Source organism: Epinephelus moara, chromosome 8 (assembly GCF_006386435.1).
Source record: "Epinephelus moara isolate mb chromosome 8, YSFRI_EMoa_1.0, whole genome shotgun sequence".
Classification (NCBI taxonomy): Eukaryota; Metazoa; Chordata; class Actinopteri; order Perciformes; family Serranidae; genus Epinephelus; species Epinephelus moara.
In genome coordinates, this window is record NC_065513.1 from 23626630 (window position 1) to 23653474 (window position 26845).

Sequence of the window (26845 nt, forward strand, 5' to 3'; positions counted from 1 at the left end):
GGGCTATTTTGCTTCTGTAACATCTTCTTTCAGACTAGTGTTGAGAAAACGTCCAAAATACACATTTAGGTGTTTATTTTGGTTTACATTTCTGCTCTGGAAATATATGCAAAAATAGCATATTTAATTAAACAGTGCCCCAGTTGCATATTTAAATGTTGGAAAACTAAACTTGTAATACAAAAATAGAATTGTCTTAATGTAAGTAACCAACTGGGCAGATTTCATGGTTATATCGATTAGTTATATATCCTTAAATTACATTTTCTCAAAAAAAAAAAAAAAAAAAAAATTCTTATACTCAGAGCTTGTCTTTGTCCAGACCTCTGATAACGCCCACTCCACTGAGTCCAAGTTGACTGACTGAATTAAGATGGAAATGCCGTTAATGAGTTGACAGTTCAGTCTGATATCAGGCAAACTCTGAGCCAGAAATCTTAATTTCTGAAGCACTTTTCCACCAAACTTTCTATGTCTATTCCAAGCTGTACTTAAATGCTTTTACAAAAGGATTTGTTCATATGTCATTCATAGCTGGATTAATAAAACATTTTATTCCCAAGATCATGGAAAATCAGAGTTTTTTGTGATTAAAAAATATATAGAGATATGTCCAAAATCCCCCCTGCAAAAACCTTTGACTCTCATATGGCAACAACATCAAACAAGAACTTGAACTGGCTTTAGCCAGTATTCACATTTTGTTCTGAACATGTGTGCAAATAAGCAGAAATTTAATTTGATACTGCCTCATTTGCATATTTAAGCATCAAATTTGGGAAATGTCTCCCCTCAAACAGAAGCTGCAACAACTAATACTATGGCTCTTTTCACAATCACAGTATGTCTGATCTGTTGTTAGTGCTTTGTTTAACTTCTGCTCTTCTCCACAGAGGATTCAGGAGCTCAAGAAACTGTTTGCCTCAAATGTGAAGATGGTTATTACCAGTAAGTCTCTAGGCTGAGTTTCACTGAATTGCACCCTCATATTTATGTGTCCTCATATTTACACTGTCCGTCTTTTTATCTGTCTGTCAGGTTGGGCTCAGACTGTCATCAGTCCTGTCCAGATCGGACCTACAATGTGAACGACACCATGGTGTGTGATCCATGTGAAGACAAACAGTGTGAAGTCTGTGACGAGTTCCAGTGCTACTGGTGTAAAGAGGGATTCTACGTTGACGGTAACATTTGAACCACTTATAATGTGGGGTTGATATCAGCTGGAGACATTTGTAGGGAAACTGTGATCTACATCGGATGATGTTATCTAGATCAGTGGTTCCCAGCTGGTCCAGCCATGGGGTCCAGATTCCTTCTTAGTCATCAGTTCAAGGGCCACACAGCTGAATATATTCAGTGTCATATTTGTGTTTGGCCATGTCATCAAGCTAGTTTACCATGTCCATCAAGTAGATGCCCATTAGTCACTTATTCTACAGCAGGACACGCACTTAAAAATAAAAGCTCTGTGGCAGAAATTTACCGTACTTCAAAATAAAGTGTGTTTTTTTTTTTTACAAACTTGACACATTTGCAAGTCACTTGTGGTCCATTCAGAATGGACCTGTGACCCACTTTTGGACTGTGACCCACCAGTTGGGAACCACTGATCTAGATACCCCAGACAGTATTTTTTCATTTATTTCTTTCCCCTCAATTTGTGCATTGATATTTTCCAAATAAAATAGAGATAGACAACATGATGAACATCATGAACTGCCTGACACTTAAGAATTTGATGTCACTAAAATACATGATTAATCATTCAAGGATATCGATGAAGTCCAGCTCAAAAAAAGGTTCCCACATCATGCAAAATTTTCTCATGGAGCTCATAATTATGCAGTTCTTTCCAGTTTGGCATAATTAAGGACTTCTCCTGTCCATAGAGTGAAAAAGAAACCATGTGTCTGGTGACAGTATTTTTTTGTTTCTAAAGAACTGTACACATCACAGTAAAAGTCTCCATCTGTTGGCTGCTGCGATAACAAGCATCCAAGTGAAAAAAGTTTCAGAGATGACAAGTTATTTCTTTCTGTAGAAGAACAATACATTTAATGGTTATTAGAAGAAGTAAAATGTGTATTTGTGTGTCTAGATGGCAAGTGTGTGGATCACTGCAAGAAAGGTTTCTTTGTGGATGAGGAGAGCCGAGACTGTGAGCCCTGTCACCGCGACTGTCGCACCTGCGGAGGGCCTCGATATGACGACTGTGATTCCTGTGAAGACGAATTCATGCTGATCAATGGGGAGTGTGTTAAGGATAGACAGCTTGCTCTCTGCCCTGAGACACACTTCAGAAACAGTATGGCAAATTTTACCTCAGTACTAAATGTTGTCAGTGTTACCTACTTGTCTTTACTTGCACATGTAAAGTGTGATGCTGACAGTTTTCATCATATAAACGTGCAACTTAAAAGCATGGAGTGGAATATATTTTTTGCATCTTTCATTAGGTACACAATAACACATCCTTTAGCCATTTTTTTCAGCCCATGGTGGGGAATCTTACCTTCCTATTTTATTCCATCTTCATGTCATTCATGTCTACATACTTTGTCCTGGTTTCTGTTTGCTGTTAACCATCAGGTCAGGGCGACTGTGAGTTGTGCTACTCCACTTGTAAGACTTGCTCTGGTGCAGGAAAGGATGACTGCAACAGCTGCCACTCTGGTAAACATTTACTGTCTGTATGCCACATTGGTCTGAGCCTCTATATTTAGTGAGCTTCTTTGTCTCATGATTTTTTCTTAGCTGGCAGTGAGAAAGGACAGTAAAGCTGTTGACCACTTATTGTATCAGTGGTACGATTTGTCTTTCTGCCCACAGGTCGTTTTTTGACCGCTCGACAGACCTGCACGCCTCATTGTCCACCTGGCACGTTTGCCAACAAGGCGTCCAGCCAGTGTGAAGACTGCTCAAAAGGGTGTGTCATATGCCAAGACACCCAGCAGTGCCAGCACTGTCGCAATGGACTTAACCTCCAAAATGGAGGGTGTGTGGTGGAGTGTCAGAGGTAACTGTCCTTTTTTCTCATTTCTTGACTTGCACATGACCACACTCCATGACAATACATCAATGATGGAGCACTTTTGAAGCCGTGTGGTTACAGTGCATGTCATATAACTGCAACATACTGAGCTCAGTTCCAGCCCTGGGACCTTTGTTGCATGTCATACCTCTCTCTCGCTCTCTCCCCCATTTCAAAGCTGTCCTCTGTCAAATAAAGGGAAAAAAACATACTTCACATCATCCTCACCCTCTCCTCTCTCTGCCTCCTTCCCAGAGGATTTCCTCAAGGTGGCGTGTGCCACCCATGTGCCCCAGAGTGCAAATCCTGCCAGGGAAATTCCTCTCACTGTGTGAGCTGTGAGGCACAGTACCTGCTGCTGGACCACTCCTGCAGGTCACACTGTCCAGAGGGCTACTACACCTCCAAGACAGAGTGCCATCGCTGTCCAGCTCATTGTGAAGAGTGCAATCAAGATGGCCTGTGTAAGAGTAAGTACGCTGGGTGAAGCAGTGGAGGGTAGAGAAAGAGAAAATGTAGAGAGGTGTTCTTTTGAGAGGTAATTAGTTACTGTTGAAGTAGCTGAATGGAGGAGAAGGAGGAGGAGAAGGAAAATGAGGTGTAAACACAAAGAGCTTCTTCCCTGCTCACTCGACTGCAAATAGTTCAGCCATGAAGCCTAACTGTAAGAGTTGGAAGGGTAAAGGAAGTGAGGAAAATCTGATGATAAGAAGGATGGAGGAATACAGAGACATTAGAGAGAAGATGAGTCGGGGAAAGATAAAACAGATAAAACAACATTTGTCGGGGTCAGAGTACATATAGAGAGTAAAGTTTATATGTATATCTGTATATAATATGATGGGTTTTAATGGAATGACATGACAATGCATTTTCATTTATCGTGTTAATGTTAGTTGTATTGTTATCACTGAGGTTGAACATGAACAAGCTCTTTATTCATGACTCCATCTCATCATGGTGGTGAGAAGAAGAAATTGTCAGTGTGAGGAACAGGATGTGAGAGCTGCCTGAGGGAATGGGCAAAAGATTAAATCAAGCCAAATGTACAACACTGATGGTTTCTTTCATTTGGGAAATTACATCTGGTGATTTCCAATCATGTGATCATGTGATTGGGCTGCACGAGGAAAAAAATTGGACTTTGGTGCAAAAGAAACTGAAGTACAAATAAAAGGCTATATATACTTTAAGTCTGCTGAATAACAAATATCAGACAGTTCAACCTCTTACCTGTAGTGCTACTTATCAGTCTAGACTGTTTTGGTGTGATTTGCTAAGTGTTGGAGATATCAGCCATAGAAATTTTTGCCCTCTCTCCAGCATAATGGAACTAGATGGCACTCGGCTTGTGGTGCTCAAAGTGCCTAAAAATCACAATTAAAAAACTCAACAGCAATGTCTCTTCCCATAAATCATAACCCTGTTACATAAGATAATCCACAGACCTTGTTGGGGGCAGTTTCATGCAGTATTGTAGGAAGCATACATCGACTCATAAACGAGAGGCTCATGCTTGTGACAGCGTGAGATGTAGACATTAATGTTGTCCCCCTCAGCTGAGCAGTAATGTAAGCTCACTCAGTGGTGCTAGGTGAGCTAGCAGTAGATTGATGCTTCCGTCTGTGCGGTGATGTTTGACAGAGAGAAAATGACTCCTAGCTGAATGTTCACAACAAGGTCTGTGGATTATCTTGAGTAACTGCATCATGATTTCTGGAAAGAGACATTGCTGTTGAGTTTTTCAAATGTTTTTTAGCACTGAGAAGAGAAGGCTGACATCTCTACGGCCAGTATCTCCAATTGGGCAACTCACACTAAAGCAATCTAGACAATTATAATTAGTACTACAGGTAAGAGGAAAAATATGCATTTTTGATTTGGATACTGTCCCTTTAAACTACTGGCTTGAGTTGTTCCTGTTACAGTAATGACAGCGTGTGATCAGATGCACTTTCAGGGGTAATAAAGTCAACTGAACTTTCATCCTGATGCAATAATCCACATGGTGAGTCACCACTTGAGCATAACCTGTGAAGCACAACCACTTTCACTTCAGTGATTCACGATGTGTTGCATCACTGACTTTCTCACTAGAGCCATTAATGCTCCCATGTCACTTGATACAGAGACTTCCCAGGAATTGCTCAAAGGTGATAAGACTTTTCCCATGGAAATTATTCTGAGTCATAGCCGGGTCAGGCTGCCAAACTACAAGTTCAAGTTTGGCCTGGATGAGTTCAGGCATGTGCTCGCTGTCCAGATTAAACAACAGCTCAAAAACAGGCAACACATGAGAAGATGAGCGCTCACACACACTTCAGGTTTCTGCCACTGCAAAAAAAAAAAATATATATATATCTATTGAGTCTACAGAAGTGTGAATGGAATTACAAACACATGTCCTCTAACTTCTTGCTACATGTTGGTGCCACTTCTGCCACTTCTCACTGGCCCAGAAATCGTATTGTTTTTTGCAGACAATGTAAACAATGCTGTTTTGCATAACCCTTTCTTTTACTCTCTCCCAGAGTGTGCCCACTACTACTTCCTCCATAACGACAAGTGTGTGGATGATTGTCCCGATGGCTACTTTGCCAGTGAGAAGCAACAGGAGTGTGTGCGTTGCCACGCGGATTGTGCCTCTTGTGACGGACCAGGCTTTGATGACTGTGATGTGTGTAGCAACCCGCAAGCTGTGCGTTACAACGGAGAGTGTCTGGCTAAGTGTCCCAGCAGCACTTACTATGATGCGACTACCAATGAATGCAGAGGTAGGGAAGGTGGAAGTTTATTTTAGTAATGCAACATCAAATACAATACTTTTTTTTGCTACACTGTGTCTCATTCTATTTTTCCAGACTGTGACAGGTCATGTCTGACCTGCTCAGGCCATGAGCCCTCATCCTGCCTTACCTGCGACACCAACAGGCGTAAAGATGCCAGCGGTCACTGTGTGTGGTTCAGTCAGTGCCCTCTGAGCTCATACATGGACCATAATGGGGACTGCCAGCCGTGTCACAAACTCTGTCATCGCTGTTTTGGGTCAGGCCAAGATCACTGCCTCAGCTGCAACCCACCATACTTCATACTGAGTAAGTTATTGCAATACTAGATGTTGTGCTTCTTATCTCCTTTTAAAATTATAACTTTGTGACTGTGTCCATCAGACAGCACATGCATGCAGGAGTGTCCTGTCGGTTACTATGCAGACGACAAAGACGAACGTGCGTGTGAACGCTGCCACTTCAGCTGTAAGTCATGTGCTGGTCGTCACAGTGTGCAGTGTGTCGACTGTAGATCTGGATTCTTCAAGCAGGGAAGTAGCTGCGTGGAAACCTGTTCAGAGAGGTTAGTAAGGACACACGCACACACAAAGTCTCCTCTCCTTTTTCATCAAAGAACATGATAAACAGATATCCTCTCTCCTTTGCAGTCACTTTGGTAACACCACCACCATGGTCTGTGAGCGATGTGACCCCTCTTGTACCAAGTGTTGGGGTCGTGGTAACAGAAACTGTCTGCTCTGTCGGGAGGGCTTCGTCTACCTGAGGCAGCAGGGACAGTGCCTTCAAAGCTGCCCTCCAGACTACTACCAAGACAGATGGTCCAAGACCTGTCACAAGTGTCACCCCACCTGCAAAACCTGCAGTGGTAAAGGAAGCCTGTCATGGCTTATTTCTGCCATGTGCTTTTTTTGTTTGTTTATTTGTTTTTTTTGGCGTTAGGTGTATTTTATGTGATTTTACATTGTTATCAAGACCTACCAGGACACCTCAGGATAAAAATGTTTTACATTACATCTCGGCATATATTCTCAAATAGGCAGTGGCGCCCCAGAAGTTTTTCATAGGGGCAGTGAGATGGGGCAAATGAAAATCTTGGGGTGGCACACATACTGATATACTTTGGTTTCTTATTTTACAGTTAACGTTACCAATTATCTGATGTGCACAGTCTAATACTGGTACAGTTAACATTTTGAGTTCCTATGGATGCCTCAGGTCACGGGTTTTAACAGTGAGCTTTAATTACACAAGGGATGATTACTAACTACACACAGGTTAGTGGAACAAGACACAGGTGACACATGAGGTAATTATCAAAGGTGGGAAAACTCAGGGTGTAAAAGAAACACTAAACACAAGAACACAAAATAAAACAGGAAGTGGACACAAACACATGAACATAAGCATGATAGAATATCACACTCTGCATTTCCTTGTGTTACTTATGGAAACTAAATGAAATTGTTATTTTTAAAGTTTAGATTACTATTCAAGATATACATTTAAAAAAATCTCACAGGATGAGGGCACAGTAAAGACCTGAACAGCTATATTCACAGAGCCTTTACTCTTTGCTCAACAGCCTCGTCCTGCAGTGAAAACAATGAGCTAATAGAACAATGGCCGACCCTCAGAAAGAAGAAAACACTGAATTTGAACACAGAAAGAGAATCTTACAAAAAGTTTGTAAAATATCAGGGAAACTCATCCCCTACAAATGTGTTGGGAACCACCAGCTTATGATGTCTAGTGTCACCAGATACCACTACCTTTACATGAGCTTAAGAAAAGACTGTGCCCCAGCCTCTATAAGACAGTGATGTCAGCCCTCCATTATTTTTGCCAGTGGGGCAAATCGTATCAGGGGCGCCACTGCAATTAGGTGTATAATGTGTGTTAAAGAACTCTAACGATAAATATCTTATCTATCGTACACTCCCCTCCAAGGGATGACATACTTCTACGCCTTTTGAAATGCTTTCAATCTGGAAATTTCATTTCAACCATGTGATTAACAACTGTCAGCATCTTTCTGCTTCCAGCTGGCGGCGCTCTGTTCTGTCAATCCTGTTATGAAGGCTACACATTCATGAGAGGCATCTGTGCAGCCCAGTGTCTTGTAGGCTTCTACGCCACTTCACAGGTGACAGTCAAAGTTTTTCTCTATACTCAACCAACGTATCACATTTGCCTCATGAAAAATGAATAACATCTAAAAGCTGTAGCTGTAGTTTTGCAAAGCTGCTCTGTAAGTCACGGAGCTGTATGTGGAGGTAAAATGCTTTGTAACAAATCCTTCTGTTGCTTCAGGGCTCTGAGTCTGACAACGATCAGCCAAACTGCCAGGCGTGTGACCCGTCCTGCTTGGACTGCCGAGGTCCTGGCATGCAGAGTTGTACAGTGTGTCCCGCACTCCAGATCCTGTCTGATGATGGCCGCTGCTTGTCCTGCTGTGGTAATGAGACACGCCATGATGATAAACCAATACCGAGGGAGTGCTGTGACTGCGAGGCCTCACGAGGTAAACGAGAACCCACACTGGAACACAGACCACCAACCAAACACATACAGATACACATTGTATTGAGAAGTGTTCCCTGGAAAATAGTGTTCATATGCGTGTGAGTCAACAGTCACATTCTTTTAGGGTATCTGTAATTTGTAATGGCTGACTTCTATAATTCAACTAAGTGATAGCGTTCCCACTGTGTAGACATGAGTTTCATCTTCCTGCCAAATAGGGGTTTCCAGTATTTTAGGATGATGGAAAATATGTTGCCATTTCAAGAAATTTTCCAAACTTTCTTGGCCTCTGGCCATTAAAGACAAGACTGCACTTCACTGAAACAAGAGTCTTTTAAAACACACTCATCCCACACAAGGATTCATCATAAACAGTTCCAGCACAGGCCTACAGACAGTGAGTGATATAAGGACATCCCCTCATTTGCAAAATGACCAAAATACATTCCCCCTTTAACCTGCCACCGCTCTTCATCCCTTGGCTCCAGACCAAGCTGCTGTCCTATCCAAACCCAGACCTACAACCTATAAACTATTGAGAAATATTGAATTTTAAAAGTACATTTCTATTTTAGCCCATAAAGCATTTATGGCACTGGTTTAGGGGACCGCAGACCAATTGTACGTGTTAAATTATCTCGTGTGATGCTACTCAGCCAATCATATCTGTGCATTCCGATAAGCATTGCAACTTGAGTGAGTAAGATGAGACGAGACCAGAGACAACAGTCGGAGAAATAAAAAAGTCAGAGAAAAGTAATCTCACGTGGCGGGCTCTAAAGAGAGAAAAGTAGACAGTAACTCTGAAGTCAGCGAAATTGCAGCGTCAGAAACCAATGAAAAAAGGCTTCCTTTGAAGTTTGCATGATACGCAGCTAGTTGCCGTTATAGTTTAATGGCACCCAGCGATGTCAGGGGGAAATGCGGTGGGACAAGGACGAAATTTAAGGGGGCAAAAGTCAAACTGTGGTGGGTTGGAGGGGTGGTGGATGGGTCCAACAAACACTGACTTTCACCCGAGAGAGCAATGTTCATGTCTTATAAGATTGTACTGTACTTTTTTCCTAAACCCACCCACGAGCTTTTGTTGCCTAAACCCAAGCATGTGTTTTTGTTGTTGAAGGAAAAAAAAAAACCGTCAATTCGCTGTGTTGTACCCATGTAGTGCGTTTATTTTTAAAGAGACTGTATGTAAACGGAAATTTCCTGTGAAAACAGAAGTGTATTTTGAAAGAAGACAATACATGTAACAGGCGGAACACACGGTGTCCCAGAACGTCAACAACCAACACACCCAGGGTACCTTGCACGTCGCATGTGGAAGTGGAAAGTCAATATGTGATGAACGTAAAAAAAAAAAAAGGTTTAGATCAAGAACTGACAGACTGTAATATTTTCATTCTTCTGATGGTCAGTTCAAAACCAGCATGTTTGATCATATCGTCTGAAACCATGGTGATTATTAAAAGCAGCAATGTGAAGCCCCACCATGAGACAAAGCATAGAGCATCTTATCAGCAAACATAATCACTGAAACTCAGAGCAGGTTAGACATTAAACATAAATAACAGATTGCCTACTGTCTACAGATTACATTTGTTATTGTAACCTAATGCCGTGCTCCATCTCCCCCTTCTCAGAGGAGTGCGTCCTGGGTGTCAACTTTCTGATGAGAGAGGATTCAGAGGCCGAAGGCAACACCGCCAAACTCTTTGTCACTGCCTGTGTTGTAGTTATCCTCTCTGTGGGCGGAGGAGTCTTCCTCTTCCTCAATGCTCGATCTAGAACAGTTGCAATGGCACCTAAAATCAAAGCAGGAGGCTATGAGAAACTGGATACCAATGGAGGCGTTGCCTTACAGCCTGCTGTCTCTTCATTTGGGGAGTACAGCGATCGCATTGCCGAATGCGAGGATGATGAGGAAGACGATGACGATGAGGACATTGTGTACATGGGACAGGATGGGACGGTGTATCGGAAGTTCAAGTACGGACTCTTGGATGAAGATGAGATTGAGTTGGAGTATGATGATGAGAGCTACTCCTACAGATGAAAACAAAGCACACAAAGACCTGACTCGGGAGGAGTGGCTCTTTCTAACATATCATTGCTGTCTAAACATGTTGTGAAGATTGTTCACATCATGTCTATTTAATTCTTATCTTTTTTAATAGTTAGATCTCTTCAGATCCTGTCAGTGGGTGAAGCAGTGAAGGAGGGTGACAAGCACACACAAAATTTTTTCAATGACATCACATCTCAAAGACATACTCTCCTCTTGCCATATTTACACAGGCCCCATGTGCTGGTGGCACTGATCAGCATGTTTAGAAGTCTGGATTCACAGCACATTTTCTACATTTCATGATCATATTTGTGCTGATTGTTTGCCCTCTCTGATAGTCTCAAAATCATTTCTCCCATGTCGAAGGCAACGTTTCATCATGATAAATGATGCCAAACCAGTTCCAACCTGCTATCATGCCACAGTTTTGTTGACAATATAAGGTTACGGCTGATTGCAGTTGGCAGAGTTGTTTGCCATGACTACTGTTAACTTTGTTTGGCAGCAACAGGACTTAAGAGAATTAAATGTGCTTATTGTTCCAGTCTTACCCTGCAGAGGCTAAAAAACAACTCATATTATACACGACATATTCAAGTACATATCTGAGATACATACAAATCTGAGGACAAAAATATTTGATGTTTGCACAGCACTGATAAGTTCCAAGGTCATAAAATTTGGTTATCTACATTCAGTTTGATTATTAAGTCATACGTCACCTGAGATGTTTGACAGAATGGCTGCTGGGTCAAGTTGGATACTGACTCACTAGTGGCCAAGCCTCATAGTAAAGAGTAATGAAAATGAGTATAAAGGACATTGAACTGTTTACCTTGGTCATTTGATGAGTACAAAAGAAAATGGCGATTGTTGTGAGTTGCTATGGTGACAAAACACGTCAGTTTAAGGACTCTGTTTCAGCCTATCCTTACACCTACTGTCCCTATTAAACAGAAAAATACAAACCACCAATCCAAGTTTCTCTCTTTCACCGAACTAACACTAGTATAAACTTAACTGCCTTGTTAACTCATTTTAAAAAACCTTCATTTAAACTCGACAAAACAACACTCAACAAAACTGACTTGGTTATTCTTGTTACTAATCTAGTTAGTTAGTTAGTAGGCTTTTACAACAATCACCAGTTCTGGTTTGGTCGAAATAAATCCTTAACTCACCGAGTTAGATGTAAAAAATATGCTGGCTCTGCCTCTTTGCCCGCTGAGCAGCAGCTTTATTTGTTCTTCTGAGGCAGCTACAGTAGCGTTACATCGTGTTTCAATAATCATGCAACGGATGGCAACAAAAGAAACAGTTAGGGTAATATTTTTTAAATTGACAGATTGCTCAATTAAAAACGTACTACTCAGCTGCTTGTTTGGTCGTTACTGCAAAACCCCACCTTAGTGAGTTCACAACTTGGAAATGGCAACATTACACATAAAAGTGGCCGCCGCTCTGACCATCCTGCTGCACTGATTTGAATGAGAAGGCCCATTCTAATCTCTATGTCTTTGTCTGTGTCTCAACATCAATAATTTTGGTTTACTTTTGGATTACCAAACTTTTCATTTGATTGGCAAGAAGAGTTTGATCTCTTTGTTTGAGTCACAAACCTCAGGGGACACTATGAATGTGCTGACAATCATATTCATTTTCATGTGTTTGTTTACATTTTCTGGAATAAATCATTTCATTTGAGGATAATTTTGTATGTTTACAGCATAATGTGACACAGTAGCTATTGTCTGCTTGTGGTAAAGAGAATCTTACACAATCATACATTCATATTACAATTTGCAGAGTTAGATTTATATAAGATTGCATTTCATTACATTTGATTGGTCCTTTTTTAACAACCCAACTGTGTAACATGCTTCCTCTGTTTCTGCATCATCTGGTTTAAAGCTCTTATTGTAACATTACTGTCAGAACTTGCTGTGTTACATTTGTTTAATCAGTAAACTGGACTGTGTATTACACTGCAGGTGTCACCTCAGAATACAAAGCAAACTTTACACTGAAGCACAATCTGATCTGTAACCCTGTGTGGTACTGTTTGGATCTTTTCAGGTTAGTTTACACAGAGAGGCAAATGTTTTCTCTGGTTTCATTTTATTTAGGCCACAGTGAAATGCATCTATGCATGTGCTCAGATAACTGCTCATAACACAGCAGAAGGTTGCAGTTGAAGATTTTTCCCCCTTTAACTCACTCTTTGACTTCAGCGCTGTGCAGTTGCCTTGTATTGCTGTCTCCCTGAGATAATAACGGGTCTGCATCCAGCCCACTGTAAAGTGTGAAGAGTAAATCATTTGGATCTTTCTCTGTACTTTGTTTGAGGTGAGATGTGCTGTGAATCATTGTTTGGTAATAAAGTTGGATTTTGATCTGTGTTGTGAGTGTGTGTGCACTCTTGATGAACATTTGTGTTATGAATTAACCTGCTGCTGTACAGAGGTGAGTCAAAGTGATTTGGGAAAGACTTGCATGCAAGTCAACACAGTGACTGCTGTTGGTTGTTCCCTGTAATTATTGAGCTTAGTAACATGTCAATTTTGGATTTGGTGAGTGTGATTATGTAATGTAAGCAGCCCAGATGCCAGAAGAAAATGTTGGCATTGTACATTTCTGAAGGAAGGAGGACGCACAACTCCAATATTTCCAATCGTGATGGGTGCAAGTTGCAGAGAGATTCCAATGAAACTAGTAGGCAACAGCACTCACAAAAGACAAGAGTCAAAATCTATGTTTTAATAGGGCAACACACGGCCAAACAAAATGATAGACGCGTTTCGGCCTAAGCCTTCTTCAGTCTGTCAAACAGAGGCAAAGACACTGAATACTATTTATATACATAAGTTCTAGCACCAATCACAGTGTAAGGTGTAATGAGAGGCAATAGAAACCATATGTGTAGCAGCTGCAGCCAATGACAGGCTGACACAAGACAATTGCCAAGACTGATGCACAAGAATCAATACATGCAAACAGAGATATTCAAATACATTGAAACATATAAGAACATCAAAATTATTAAGCTTCAGACTAGCTGAATGAGAAACATGTTAGACAATAAGAAGGGGAGAATTAAGGTGACAGAAAAGAGACTGAAAAGAGGCTTTTAAGTCACTGGATATACTTCTACTAGGGACTAGAAGAACCCCAGAAAAATAGTCTGAACCTATTACAAAGAATCTACACCAATATCAATACTAAAAATATAGAGTTAGAAAAGATTTAAAAATGATTATAGGTCTCTACTAATCAACTGTATAATACTGAGTAGCCTTAATAGTGGAGGGAACAGTAAACTAATTAATTAAGGTGAATAAAAGTCTCTGAAAAAGAGGGAGACGTTTACATTCAAAAGGGGAATACAGGGGCTTAAAGGATTAGTGGAACCTCTGTGAAATGTATGAAGACACGGAATATAAATGTATTAAAAAAGAAGTCCTCATAAAAAGGGACAATATATCCTAAAGTAGTCTAATGGTCAAAAAAGACAACAGGAAATCTCATCCTTACATGAAAGACAATTTTACAGAGACTCTTTTCAGTCTCTTTTCTGTCACCTTAATTCTCCCCTTCTTATTGTCTAACATGTTTCTCATTCAGCTAGTCTGAAGCTGAATAATTTTGATGTTCTTATATGTTTCAATGTATTTGAATGTCTCTGTTTGCATGTATTGAGTCTTGTGCATCAGTCTTGGCAATTATCTTGTGTCAGCCTGTCATTGGCTGCAGCTGCTACACATATGGTTTCTATTGCCTCTCATTACACCTTGCACTGTGATTGGTGCTAGAACTTTACCTATATATATAAATAGTATTCAGTGTCTCTGCCTCCGTTTGATACACTGAAGAAGGCTTAGGCCGAAACGCATCTGTCATTTTGTTAAACGTGAGAGTGCTGTTGCCTACTAGTTTCATTGTACATTTCTGGAAACCCTGGTCACATTCCCTATGTACCATATCAGTGTTTCTAATGAGATGTAGAATATGAGCTTACTTGTTTGTTTAAGGTGGATGGGATTGAATCCTACGTGACATCTAGGCGAGAAGCCTGCCATGCTGCAGACTACTGTTCAACCCAAACAAACAACAAAACCGGGTGTTTCTAACAAGACATTCCTGCACTCCAGCAGCTATTTAGCTACCAAACGTAGGTGTGTTTTAACACCCTGTAACTGTTTTTCTACCAGGCATATCAGGCCACAAAAAGCTGTTGTTTTTTTACCAACATCGGTGTGTTTTCTGCTGGGATAGTGTCACACACTGTGGTTGTTTTTTAATGTGACATAGCTGTTACACCAGAGATAGTGCCACGGAAAGCAATTTAAAAAAAGAAGAGGAGAAATCGCTGTGTTTCCAGCGGAGATTGTGGCACCAAAAATTGTGCATGGCGTTAGATCAGGCAGGACACTTTGTCAAGCTCAGCTCACATCCCAGCTACATCAGCTGATCTCAAACAGCCCAATCAACTGATGGAGCAGCTGATCGATGGAAGGGAGTCAGCTGATAGATCACATGATTCCTTTCTATGCAACCAATTGGCAAATCTCACTCAGGGAGCCCTATTCAAACTGCTCTGGCCTGCCTACTGTTGCTGCTTCCTCTGCAGGCCACTTTGCAATCTGCCTCCACCCCAGCTCCTCCTTTTCATGCTGTGTCTGACTTATCAATGTCATTTCTGTTTGTCATTGATGCTGCTCTGTTCTGTTCCCGGGGAGTCTTTGCTGCTGCTCTCTCTGGCTTAAGCTTTCCACGTAGGCCCGAGGAAAAGCAGAGAGGCCCCAGAACAGAGCCGTACAGCCAAATATAATACTGCAAATGGAAATAAAGTTTTCTTTGACTAAAGTTTTCCTGACTGAAGTGGGTATTATAAGCTAAAACATGACCTTTTCCAAACCATAACCAAGTGGTTTTAGTGCCTAAACATAACCACACTGTAACCACAGTGTTTTTGAAACATAAAATTTCAACGTATCTGCTACTAAATATAACATACAAACGTAACATTTCCATGGTTTGCAGAAAGGTAGCCTACAATGCCAACATTTATTCTGGTGACTGGGTTACAAAAGCTGAATATGCTTATTCATTTATTTTCGGTAACTGCTTATCCTACACCCTGGACAGGTCACCAGACTATCGCAGGGCCAACCGAAAGAGACAGACAACCATTAACGCTCTCATTCACACCTACAGCCAATTTAAAGTCTCCAATTAACCTTTGGACTGTGGGAGGAAGCTGGAGAAAACCCACGCTGACACAGAAGGGCTTCCCCACCCTGGGGCTTGAACCCCCCACCCCAGATTCAAACCGGGAACCCTCTTGCTGTAAGAGGATGCTCGTGTATACTACTTTTAAATGAGTACAAATCATTTTTGAGTCTATGTTGACCTATTCAAGTGTGGTCTTAACTGGTTCCTTATCTGTGTCACAAGGAGTTACTATAACATCACATTTTTATTGCTGTTTTCTACTTAGTATTCTGTATCCTCACGCTAATTAAAAATGACAACCCTTTAGAGATACACTTACCACCAAGGTACAGTTTTTCAGATTCTAAGTTGTCCTAGTTACCTAGCCGCTTAAGCACTGTTATATTAAATTAGTTTCATGATACATCAAGCTCCTGTAACGTCACTATACTTGACGTTGAATCCCCAGCACAGCACAGCAGGTTGAGTCCAGTGTCTTATCTCATACTAGACACAACATTGGCTCAGGGACATCTGCCACTGCACCTCCTTCACACGTGTGCTTGACTCTGACTTTGGCTTTCCCCTCCGGAGCTTTATCAGGTAAAATGCTTCAGGCTGCAGTTTTTGTTCCTGCTCTGACACCTATCTACACATTCTCACACCCAATGTGGCTGTTTGACTTTTAATTACAAATATACCCGACAGCAGGGCTAACAAATTTAACTGGGCCTTATTCTTTAACCAGAAAATGTCGATAGGCCACATTTTCAGCAGCGAGCAACCAATCCACTTTTTTTAGCGTGTACACACACACACACACACACACACACACACACACACACACACATATATACATGGCCCTCCTCAACATAAAACAGAAACTGCATAAAAAAAGAGCTATCAATGCACAGAAGCATAAGTGGCATAAACAGTGACTAATAACACACTCTATCTCTCTACCAGCATCTCCCTCTCTCCCTCTGCCCCCTCTTCTCCATACACACACACACACACACACACACACACACACACACACACACACACACACACACACACACACATATATACATGGCCCTCCTCAACATAAAACAGAAACTGCATAAAAAAAGAGCTATCAATGCACAGAAGCATAATAAGTGGCATAAACAGTGACTAATAACACACTCTATCTCTCTACCAGCATCTCCCTCTCTCCCTCTGCCCCCTCTTCTCCATACACACACACACACATGCACACACCTCACCTCCTGACGTTTTAATATTTTAAAACACAGTAGTTCAAACGGAAAAAAACAAGTGAGAATTTCAGTCCTGAAATCTTTCATTTTATTTTATTTAATCTCTATTTTAGTAATATTCCCACAGAGATTCCTAATCTTTTTTGACGAGGGAGTCCTGGCCGAGACAACAGCATGAAAAGTTTGTTAAAAGTAACAGGCATTCAGTGGTCAAATAATACTTTGTCCTGTTGTTAGAATTTTCTATGCTATAAAAAATTATAGGTGGGTTGGTTAGTTAAGTGGGGCTGAAAGAGTAAGAAGCAACACTGAGGCATGACAGTAGCAGTAAAGCAGAGGGGGAGCTGGGAAATTTTTGGCTGCCTGGACTAGCTCACAGGCGTTGCCCCATTAATATTTGTATCTGCATAATTTGTGACACTGATATTAGTACAAAAATCACATTCACGCGGGTGTTAGCTAATGATGTCAGAGTCCCAAAAAGACCCCTTGGCTTTAAGAAATCAAAAAAGGCCAGCCATGTGAATATCCTCTAATATTTTATCCTGTTTTCTACACTTTTTGGATTTTTAATCAGCGGTATTTCCATCACAGCTTACCCATATGTGAAATAATAAAAAATGACCAATAAATGAAATAAAATGAATTTTATAAAACTCTTTATTTGATTAAATTACACATAACGCAAGAATGAAAACGTAAAAGAGGTGCTGAACTGTTAAATCTACATGCAGTAACCCTGGTCCCTGTGTAAACTAAGATAAATAAATGTAACAAATGAGCCTGGAAAACATTTGACCTTTCTGCAGCAGGGGTCAAATGTGTCAGGGTTATGAAAACATTCCTCTTAAAGGTCCAGTGTATAGGATTTAATGGCATCTAGTGGTGAGGTTGCAGAACGGACACTTCTCCAATGTGTGTAGGAGAGCTGTTGTGGCTGATGTGAAAGCATGCCAATAAAACGGCTCTACCCAGAGCCAGTGTTTGGTTTGTCCATTCTAGGCTACTGTAGAACAACATGGTGGACTCTGTGCCCCTAACTCCTTCACACTGGACCTTTAAAATCTTTGACAGGTCTAAAGAAGCAGCACATCACAATTCAAGGTTACAGTGAGATTCCTTCTGTACATTAAGTGCTTTAGAGGATGAACCAATAATGTAGCATTTGACATGAAATAAAATCTTAACACAGCAGTGAATGTGTCGACATGATTACAGTGAAGTACTGCTTCCTGTATTGATTCTTTCAGTCATTTCTCTCCCAGTAAAAAAAAAAAAAAAAAAAAAAAAAAAAAAGGTTTAAAGGAAAAACACAAAAACTACCAGACTGAGAATAAACAGGTACCTGGAAAAACAGCAAAGCTCTTCTTAAGATGAACAAAGCTACTGTTGCATGAGAAATGTCAACATTCATTAAATTGCAGTCGTATCTTTTACTCCCTAAGTAACACTTTAATAAACTAAAACACAACACAAACTTAAAAACCCCAAAATCACATAGCTATACTCATATGTCTCATTCATTTAAATTATTTACATAGGGTGAAAGAGCTTTACACTTTTACCTGCAAGTCATTTTCGTTGTAAAAGCTAAACAGGTGCAGGCACACACACACACACACACACACACAGACCTAAAAAGTAAAGAGCTAACAGTTTTTGAATACATTTGCTAAAAAAAGACCTCATGAAACAAAACAAAAAGAAACTAATATATTTAGATGAGATCAAGAATATTGTGTGTATTAGGATTTTCGGCATGATCATCCTTTACCGTATTTATGGTATAAATTTGACTCTATACACTGTAAAGACTTGCCCTTTGTAAATATCAGAGCAGGAAACAGGATCTGTGGACCTTACACTTCATCTCATATCACCTATCAATGTTTTACTATCTGTGACAAACCCACACAGACTAGTGTGCTGTAAATCTGAACATCAGGCAAGCTGCAGTGAAAACAACGTGCATAAGAACGTGCTTGCTTTATCGGCCAACAGGCTCATAATGGGAGTACATTTGGTGTCAAAAGAGTACCAATCAAATCCAGAGAGCACATATGCTGACATTATTTTAAAATCCGCTCCTTACAACATGTTTTTCTGCACATTTTATCAAATACATGACCATTCTGATGGTTATCAAATAATCCCTGTGAGATTTTATTCTGCATAATGCATCAAAAACCCTAAATCCAATCTTTCGTCAGATGTAACGGGATAATTTTTCAGGGCAGTGATAAACAGTAGAGGGCTTGTGTCACACTGGAAAGATGTTTTCTCAAGAGGAAAATAAGAGAAAGCAAAGATACTTTAATACCATTAAATTTATATCATTTCATGATTTAATCTCCCCATCCTCCCACAGATGCCTTGCGTTTAGACAATTTGTTGCATTAAGCCATCCGACAGTGCGGCCAGTGTTTTCGTTAGAGATAATAATGCCCAGACTTCTGTCTCTAACACACAGAAACAAACATCAACAGAACAGTACATGATAGGTATCCTGTTTTTCAACGTTGGCTAGGTAGTGTTCACGGAGTTGAGTTTGCGGTTCATTTGTGTCTTCGATTATATACAGATTATTACAGAATTGCTTGTATTTAGTGGCCACCTTCATCCTAAAATCTGTATTTTTAAGTTCCTTCTCACATAAAAGATTCCAAATGCACAGCGGGACCAAAGAGATTCACACACAGTTATGATGTAAAATGAGGCAATATGGTTTGGATATATACAAATAAACATCTATGACGTGACTGGCTATCTGCAACAAACTCATACAGGAAGTTAAACAGTTCTTCAAATACAGACACACTGAGGAAGTAAAAGAGAAGTACTATAAAAAAGATGTTTACGATGGCGTCCATCTGCAACCATGACGACAGCTAGGAGATCTCAGTATGAGGCTGTGCATTTTAATGCGTGCATACACCCGTGTGTATATGGAAACCTTTGTGTTTTTCTGGTGTGTGTGTGCGTGCGTGTTTGTGCACAAAGTGCAACAGTCACAGCCAGCTGTCAGTGACCATTCATAATAGTCTGTGATGTGGATGCAGTGGTGGGGGGCAGTGCTGACAACGAGCTGGGAACGCTGGTGAAGAAGTTGTCATCTTTCAGTTTGAGATGCTCTGGGAGCTCCAGCTTGACCTTGGCCTCCTCAATGTCGTTGTTTATGGCTGCGATGAGCGCTTCTGTTAGGAACAGAAATGAGGGAGAGATAAAGACGAGGAGAGACAGAGAGGTACAGGGAGGGAATCGTGGTGGCTTAAGAAGAAAAATAGCAAGATCAAATCTGGAGGTATGGATCATGTTATGCCTTTGACTGCAGGCATACACAAATTGAACTTGTGTGTGTTTGTGTGAGAGAAAGAGTGTGTGTATGAGTATGTGTGAGTGTGTGAAAGAGGGAGAGATAAAGACAGAGAAAGGTGTCCTACCAAGTGAGTTGTAGCTTCTCTCTGGACGGATGTAGCCCACCATGACAACACTGAGAACCTCCCCATAAAAGTCCTCTTTGAATGTGTGAATCACATGAGTCTCCTACAACAACAAAAAAACAATATATGAATACATTTTTAAAGAGTACAACAACTGTCAAATGTAATGTACTGCATTTTAATATTGTGTTATCAAACCAGAATGTTTTATGCTAGGTTCACACTCGGGCTACATGATACATTGACTTGGAGTTATCCAAGTAATCCAATACAGATACTGATGCATATGGTCACCTTAAAGATACACCTTTAGTTTAAAATTCCCACAGCAAGAATGTATCACCATTTCCATCCAGGCACACCTCCTTCCTGAACATTCAGTGCTAGCAGCCTAACGCCAGGCAGATAATGGCAAGCAGCAAAAAAAAAAAAAAAAAAAAAGACACTAAGAGTATTTACCAGTACCGTCTGATATCAATCACAGGCCCCTGAATTGACTCAAATCCAAATGGTATCAAGGCAGAATTTGTGATATCAGCTAATATCATATCATCATCCAAAGAATCAATTTAGTATCGTATCATGATCAAAGTTCAGATTTACACCCCTGGTTCACACAAGCAGACAGAGACAGAACTCTACAAGTCACTGTGAACATGGCAGTAAATGACGAAAAACTGTTGTCTATGGCGTGTGTACAAAGTATACAAACGGGACTAAAACACTTTGAAACAAATTTCATGACTTCATTCACAACAAGTGCTGCGTGGGTCCAGACCTTGGAATCCCACCCCATTGAGTTCAAGTTGACTGATTTGTCTGGCATCGTGACATGAAGCAGGTTGAGATAAGAAACAACCAATGAGCTCTGCGGAGGGGACTCATTTAACCAACAAGCAGCACGACTGGGACTTATGCTTTTGTCAAGCTGTTGTCAAGCAGTGCTCCAGAACCAATGAGGAGTAATGACAATGGTGAGTGCTACAGACAAGACAGACGCTGCTACTGCGGCTGTTCCTGATCGACATGGCTTCTCAATATTGCCTGACATCGAAGTTTGATTTACTTTGCTCTTCTCCACTCTTTCAACGATGTTGATGTTAGATTCAGGTGGATACATTGGTCACTAGTTGTAGGTAAGGGAGAATCAAATCACCCTCCCCCACGGAAATCAGTTAGTGTGGACTCTGTCAGACTGAAGATGAAAACGGAGTGCAATGAGTTGACAATACTGCCTGATATCAGGCAACAGCAGGCGCTCTCACTTGACTGAACAGCTCGGGGTGTTGCCTAAAGAAATGTGTCTACAGTGCAGAATATAGCCACTAGTCTCTTGAAACATTTTCAACAAAAAGGGTATTTATTTTATTTTAATAAAAAGTCATTTTTCTTAATTCAATTTTTTTTTTTCCCGCTGCAGGAAATCTGATTCCAAATTTGAACCATGGCCTTGTGACTAAACCATCTCTGCCTTTCAACCCTGATTTGTCAAAGACTACTTCACATCTTATAATTAGATTTGCAATGTGCACGCCATCTTTCTGACTACAACACCATGCAGTTTGCAGTGAATGCTGCTTTCCTTGTACTGACCATGGACTTCTTGGTATTTTTGTAGTAAGGGTTCCAGCCAATGCTCATCACCATCTTGTAGACATCGCCATTACCGACACAGGCCCAGCCATAGTAGATCCCTGTGCCGATGTCTGCTGGAAGATTGTCCACCACTGAGTCAGGAAAGTTGGCTGGAAATGGGGGAGAGAAGGGGAGAAAAAGTCAGAATAAGGACAGAGATAAGTTAGCACGTAAGCTCAGCTAGAGAGCTGCTCATCCTAAAATACAGAAAGTGTCTTGCTCAGTGTCATCTTAAAGCAGAGAACTCTATTTAGAGAAACTTTTTAACTAGTTGTTAAGATAACCAAGGTTAGACATTTGTCCCATAAATGTTTTTCATTACAGTACCTGAGAACACTGGGTACTTTCGGCATATGTCTTCACTGTTTAGAAGCTCTGCATGGTTAGGCACATGACTCTGTCTTAAAAGCTACTACTGTTTGTTTAATGATGTATTTACATATTCTTTATATTCAATAGTCCTTTTTAAACTACCTGTTCAAGGTGGGAATATTTCACCATTATGCCATAGATGTATAATACTAATTAGATACCAGATGACAAGATGGCACCTATTCATTCCAACGGGGTTGCTCACCTAGCACATATGCCTAAAAAGTTTCTAGCTTCCTGGTTTACTTCCATGACATGCAGCCCACTGGATGTGCGAGGTAGTGTTTCTACCGCTGACCCCACTCACGGGATCTAGCTCCTTTCCTACACTTAACATTGTCATATTTCAAGGCTCAAGATAAGTTTTACAAATGTTAACCCTCGATAGATCAAAAATTCATAAAAAATGGAGTCATAACTGATCTTGTTTGCAGTTCAAGGTGTCCTAGCAACAGTTTTACAAATGTGTTTTTTATGATGCTTGGGCCGCGGGGTGTTTTGTCACTTCAGTCCCACAAACGGTAACTGGAAAGAATTGAAAGCAAGGCTGAGCAGCGTTCCTGGGGGTCGGAAGAGGACCTGCTCCATATGTAGCTCGATGTAACAGGTCATTTTAAGTTAACAAAAACTCAATGATTCTTATTTTCAGGTGATTATAAATTAATAAAAGCATGATGGTTATACATTGCAGGGGAGAGGGGCATCTGGGGTACTTTGCTTGGCCTGGCCCTGGATAAGCAGATGAACATTGATGGATGTATGGATAGTTATGGATATTATGTACTATCATATCTGCCAATAGATGCCCCTTAATCCTACACACTGGACCTTTAAGTCTGATTCACCATCAAAAACATTGTGAGCCAAATTTGAAATGATTAAACACATGCACACATATGCTGTCATTAGCTACTGTATGTCCTTTCTGAGAGTAAATGGTATGTATAGATATTATATAAATAATATAGCGACAATATTACATTAATCACAACAAGGTACAGGTTTGCCTTTTTAATAGATCTGATTTGACTTTTTATTTTACGATTTTTATAACATTTTTTCGTTCGTTCATTTGGACTGAGATATGACGTTACATTTCTGGAAGCATCCACAGTTACATAATAGCGGTGATTTGGGTAAATACCGGGGCTTTCAACATCTGCCGAGTTTCGTTACTTAACTCACATTTACCGCAGTCAAAAAAACCGATGCGCGCTGGTTGCGTAAAACGATGTCGTCATCAGCTCAGTTCATTGAAACCGGTAACTGAACGCCAAGGAGTATGAATGATCAGTTCAGGTATCTGATGAATCATCAGAGAGAGTCTGGAGGACACTCATGTCATCACCTCACACTGACCATGTTAATTATCTACCAGTACACTAGTTCCCTCTCTGGTTACTCCGTACAGATTCCGACTGACCTTACGCTATCTGCGTAAACTATCTTACATGTTAGCCCCTCAAAAGCTCGGATTAAAGGTAGATGTTTAGCTTACCTGTAGGTATTCCCAGTTCTTTGCTTCCTCTCCCGAAGCCTCGGATGACCTCTCCCCGGCAGAAATACGGAAGGCTCTTCATGACTAGCTCTCTTAACAACAGCTGGCTACCTCAGATGGAGGCTACAGAATGACCTCGAACGACACAAGGAAGGAAGTCGGTCTGACTACTCAGCCAGCACTGCTGCCTGGCAACTCTCTGACAGTTAGCACAACTAAAATATCACCCTTGTAGACTCCAGAGTCCGTCCTTGTATTTAGCTATAGGTTCACCTGCCTGGTTAGCTTGGTCGAGTTGGATAAAGTTGAACGTCACTCACTGAGCAGCGATGGTAAAAGTTCACAGCTATGCTAGCTAAGCTAGCTGTTGTTAGCTTCAACAGAAGGACCCTGATCCCAGACCGGGTTTATCCAAAGGTTTTGGTTGTACAGTACTCGGAAGATGACAGTTCCGGTTCCACTTGGGTCCACTTACAGCATGACGATGAAATGAAGCCCTGTAGTTACATGTGTTGGACACATCTGCCTCCGTAACGCTTCTCCTGATGTCATTGACCGCGTGACCAAAGCGGGCCGGGAGTCTCATGTAGCGTTCACGTGTTGTAGGAAAAAAGAGCGATTGGGAATGAGGCATTCATGGACCCATCTAGGGCAGGGGTCAGCCACCTTTACTTTCAAAGGAACCATTTTTTGACTAAAAATAATAATTAAAAAAATCTGTGTGGAGCCGCAAAACATATTCGAACCTTATATTAAAGGTAAAACAGTCTATTAATTCTAAATTGCATTTAATAATATGTTTTTACCAAAAGGTGGCTACCCTGTGGGGCATTAGGGGCCTATTTATGATTATTTAGTACTTTCACTTTGCAGAGCTGGAAGTGAAAGCAAACAAATCTGTCCATGCACTTCTGAATTCTCTATTTTATCCTGTGATTTTTACTTTTTGGATTTGGTATCCATAGCTAACCAGCTAGGAAGACTCAAGACTAGCCACCACTATCGTGGTATGGCAAATTTTTGAGGAAAAGGTACAGGCAGTAGATTTATTACTCACATTTTAGTTGTTGAATTTTTTTTTTATTTATTTATTTTAATTCGGAGGACAAGCTCCACATTTTTACAATGGAGAATGTAAGAATTTCTTCAGGTCTACAACATTGAGAAATTTAAAAAAAATATGTTCAATAAAATAGCCGTTAGTCATTTCTATTTGATTTATTTATTATTTTATTTTAATCATTTATTTATTTTATTTCATTTCATTTAATCTTATTTTATTCTATTTATTTTATTTTATATTTTGGTCAAAGCCACAGGGAGTCACTGGAGAGGGGCCAAAGAGCCGCATGTGATTCCAGAGACACAGGTTGTCTAGGGGAAATGTGACGCATATTTTAGACGCTAAAGTGTAGCCTTTGGGCGATGAAAACGCAAAGCATGTTCTACAACAAGCTAAGTGTACTATCCTTACATATCATTACTACTAAGCATTTTGCATACATTGACAGGTGCTCTTTCCGCAGTGCCTAGTAGAATTTAAATTTAAAAACCAAACTATGGTTGACATTTTGGAGGCCTTGTCGTTTGCAAGCGCCTTCATCATTTCAAGTGTCAGTTGTAAAGAGATGTTACACATGATGTTTCACAAATCAGCAAATTAAAATTAATACGATTTAACTGCCATCAAATAGCCTAAATTCCTGAATTTTTGTAGTTTTTCTGTGTCGGTGGAAGTGTATAATTTGCCTAATTGTAGTCACCCATTGTTTTCAACTTGATGATAGCCCACCCGTTTGTTAGTTGCTTCTTTTTGGCGTTTGCAGCCACAAGAGGGCGACATAAGGACTATGCTTTCCCAAGCATCCAACCTATGGCCCAGACATACCGTCTAATTTAGGCCTAGGCTGCATTGTTTTTAATGGGTCCTCACTGTAAATGTGTGCCCAATTGAACCCTCTGGACCTTGGATGTACCCTTTTAACTAGTCTGACCCAGCTGTGATATAAATGAGTTGATCAGAATGCTGAAAATCCTTCCTAAACGCAGGCTAATTTAAACTAAGGTTTTAACAATATCTATTAGATCATATTTATTATCAGATTTGAAAGCTTTACATTATTTCAGCCTGAAAAAAATAAAATAAAAAAAATCTTAAGGACACAGAAAAAAGAAATACAGAGATCCTCAAACATGCAAATATGAATCTGAATAAGTATTCCAATTTTTACCATATTTTGCCTTTGTTATTCAATCTGTTTCAATGCATCAACAGGAGAGCAGCAATAAATGGGTAGCCTAAATAAGTGGATTGAATGCCATGAAATTATTTTACTTTATCAGATGATTTAGGCAGGGCTGGAGCATCATGAGCCCACTTTGGGTACATGACTGATTTCTCCGTCGTCCAACTGACTTCATAATCCTGCTTTATGAGATCGTCTCTCAGTACCTTGTTTGACTTCATACAGAGTATGAAGCACAGTTAAAATGTTGATAAAACTTAATGGCAGAATTACATTTCACATTTTTATTTTCATATGATATGATTACAAGTGGCTCAGCAGGTGAGCAGCTGTGGCTCAGAGGTAGAGCAGGTCATCCACGAACTGGAAGATCAGCTGTTCAGTCTTGGCTCCTCCAGTTTCCATGTCAAAGTATCCTTGAGCAAGATACTGAACCCCAATTTGCTCCTGATGACTGTTCCACCAGTGTGTGAGTGTTTTAAAACTGAGTAGCAGGTGGCATCTTGTATGTTAGCCTCAGCCACCAATGTGTGTGTAAATGTGACTCTTTGTGTAAATAGCGCTTTGAGTGGTCAGATGACTAGAAAGGTGCTATACAAGTGCAGGTCCAAATAATGGAAATGGGTCCTGAAATATAACGTGTGCAACCTTTGGTCATATTTGCCTGGGCAGCAATTATGCTGGTCTCTTCCTTAGTTACTGTACACTCACACATAAAGGCCCTTATCAGTCACTGCCTGACGTGTATATTTATGCAGACAAACATGACCATGGCATGATAAAGTGTTGGC

At 40.5% G+C, this 26845-nt stretch overlaps 2 protein-coding genes across 2 annotated transcripts in view; one reads left to right on the forward strand and one right to left on the reverse strand.

The window, feature by feature from the left end:
- The window catches only part of LOC126394237 (proprotein convertase subtilisin/kexin type 5-like), a 95424-nt gene extending 85010 nt beyond the window's left edge, over nt 1-10414 (forward strand). Inside the window, exons 23-35 of the mRNA XM_050050941.1 lie at nt 894-948; nt 1039-1184; nt 2102-2308; nt 2593-2676; nt 2833-3019; nt 3290-3504; nt 5566-5808; nt 5896-6129; nt 6205-6385; nt 6471-6688; nt 7866-7966; nt 8134-8344; nt 9987-10414. Coding sequence (XP_049906898.1) covers nt 894-948; nt 1039-1184; nt 2102-2308; nt 2593-2676; nt 2833-3019; nt 3290-3504; nt 5566-5808; nt 5896-6129; nt 6205-6385; nt 6471-6688; nt 7866-7966; nt 8134-8344; nt 9987-10399 — 2495 coding nt within the window. The 3' untranslated portion in view covers nt 10400-10414. The remainder of the gene's footprint in view (nt 1-893; nt 949-1038; nt 1185-2101; nt 2309-2592; nt 2677-2832; nt 3020-3289; nt 3505-5565; nt 5809-5895; nt 6130-6204; nt 6386-6470; nt 6689-7865; nt 7967-8133; nt 8345-9986) is intronic.
- Nucleotides 10415-17504: 7090 nt separating this feature from the next.
- Nucleotides 17505-24373, reverse strand: rfk (riboflavin kinase). The gene is made up of 4 exons (XM_050051353.1): nt 23809-24373; nt 21897-22048; nt 20304-20406; nt 17505-20057 (listed from the first exon to the last, which is right to left on the reverse strand). Exons 1-4 carry the CDS (start codon nt 23888-23890, stop codon nt 19885-19887), a joined length of 510 nt encoding a protein of 169 aa, XP_049907310.1. The 5' UTR covers nt 23891-24373; the 3' UTR covers nt 17505-19884.
- Nucleotides 24374-26845: the final 2472 nt, after the last annotated feature.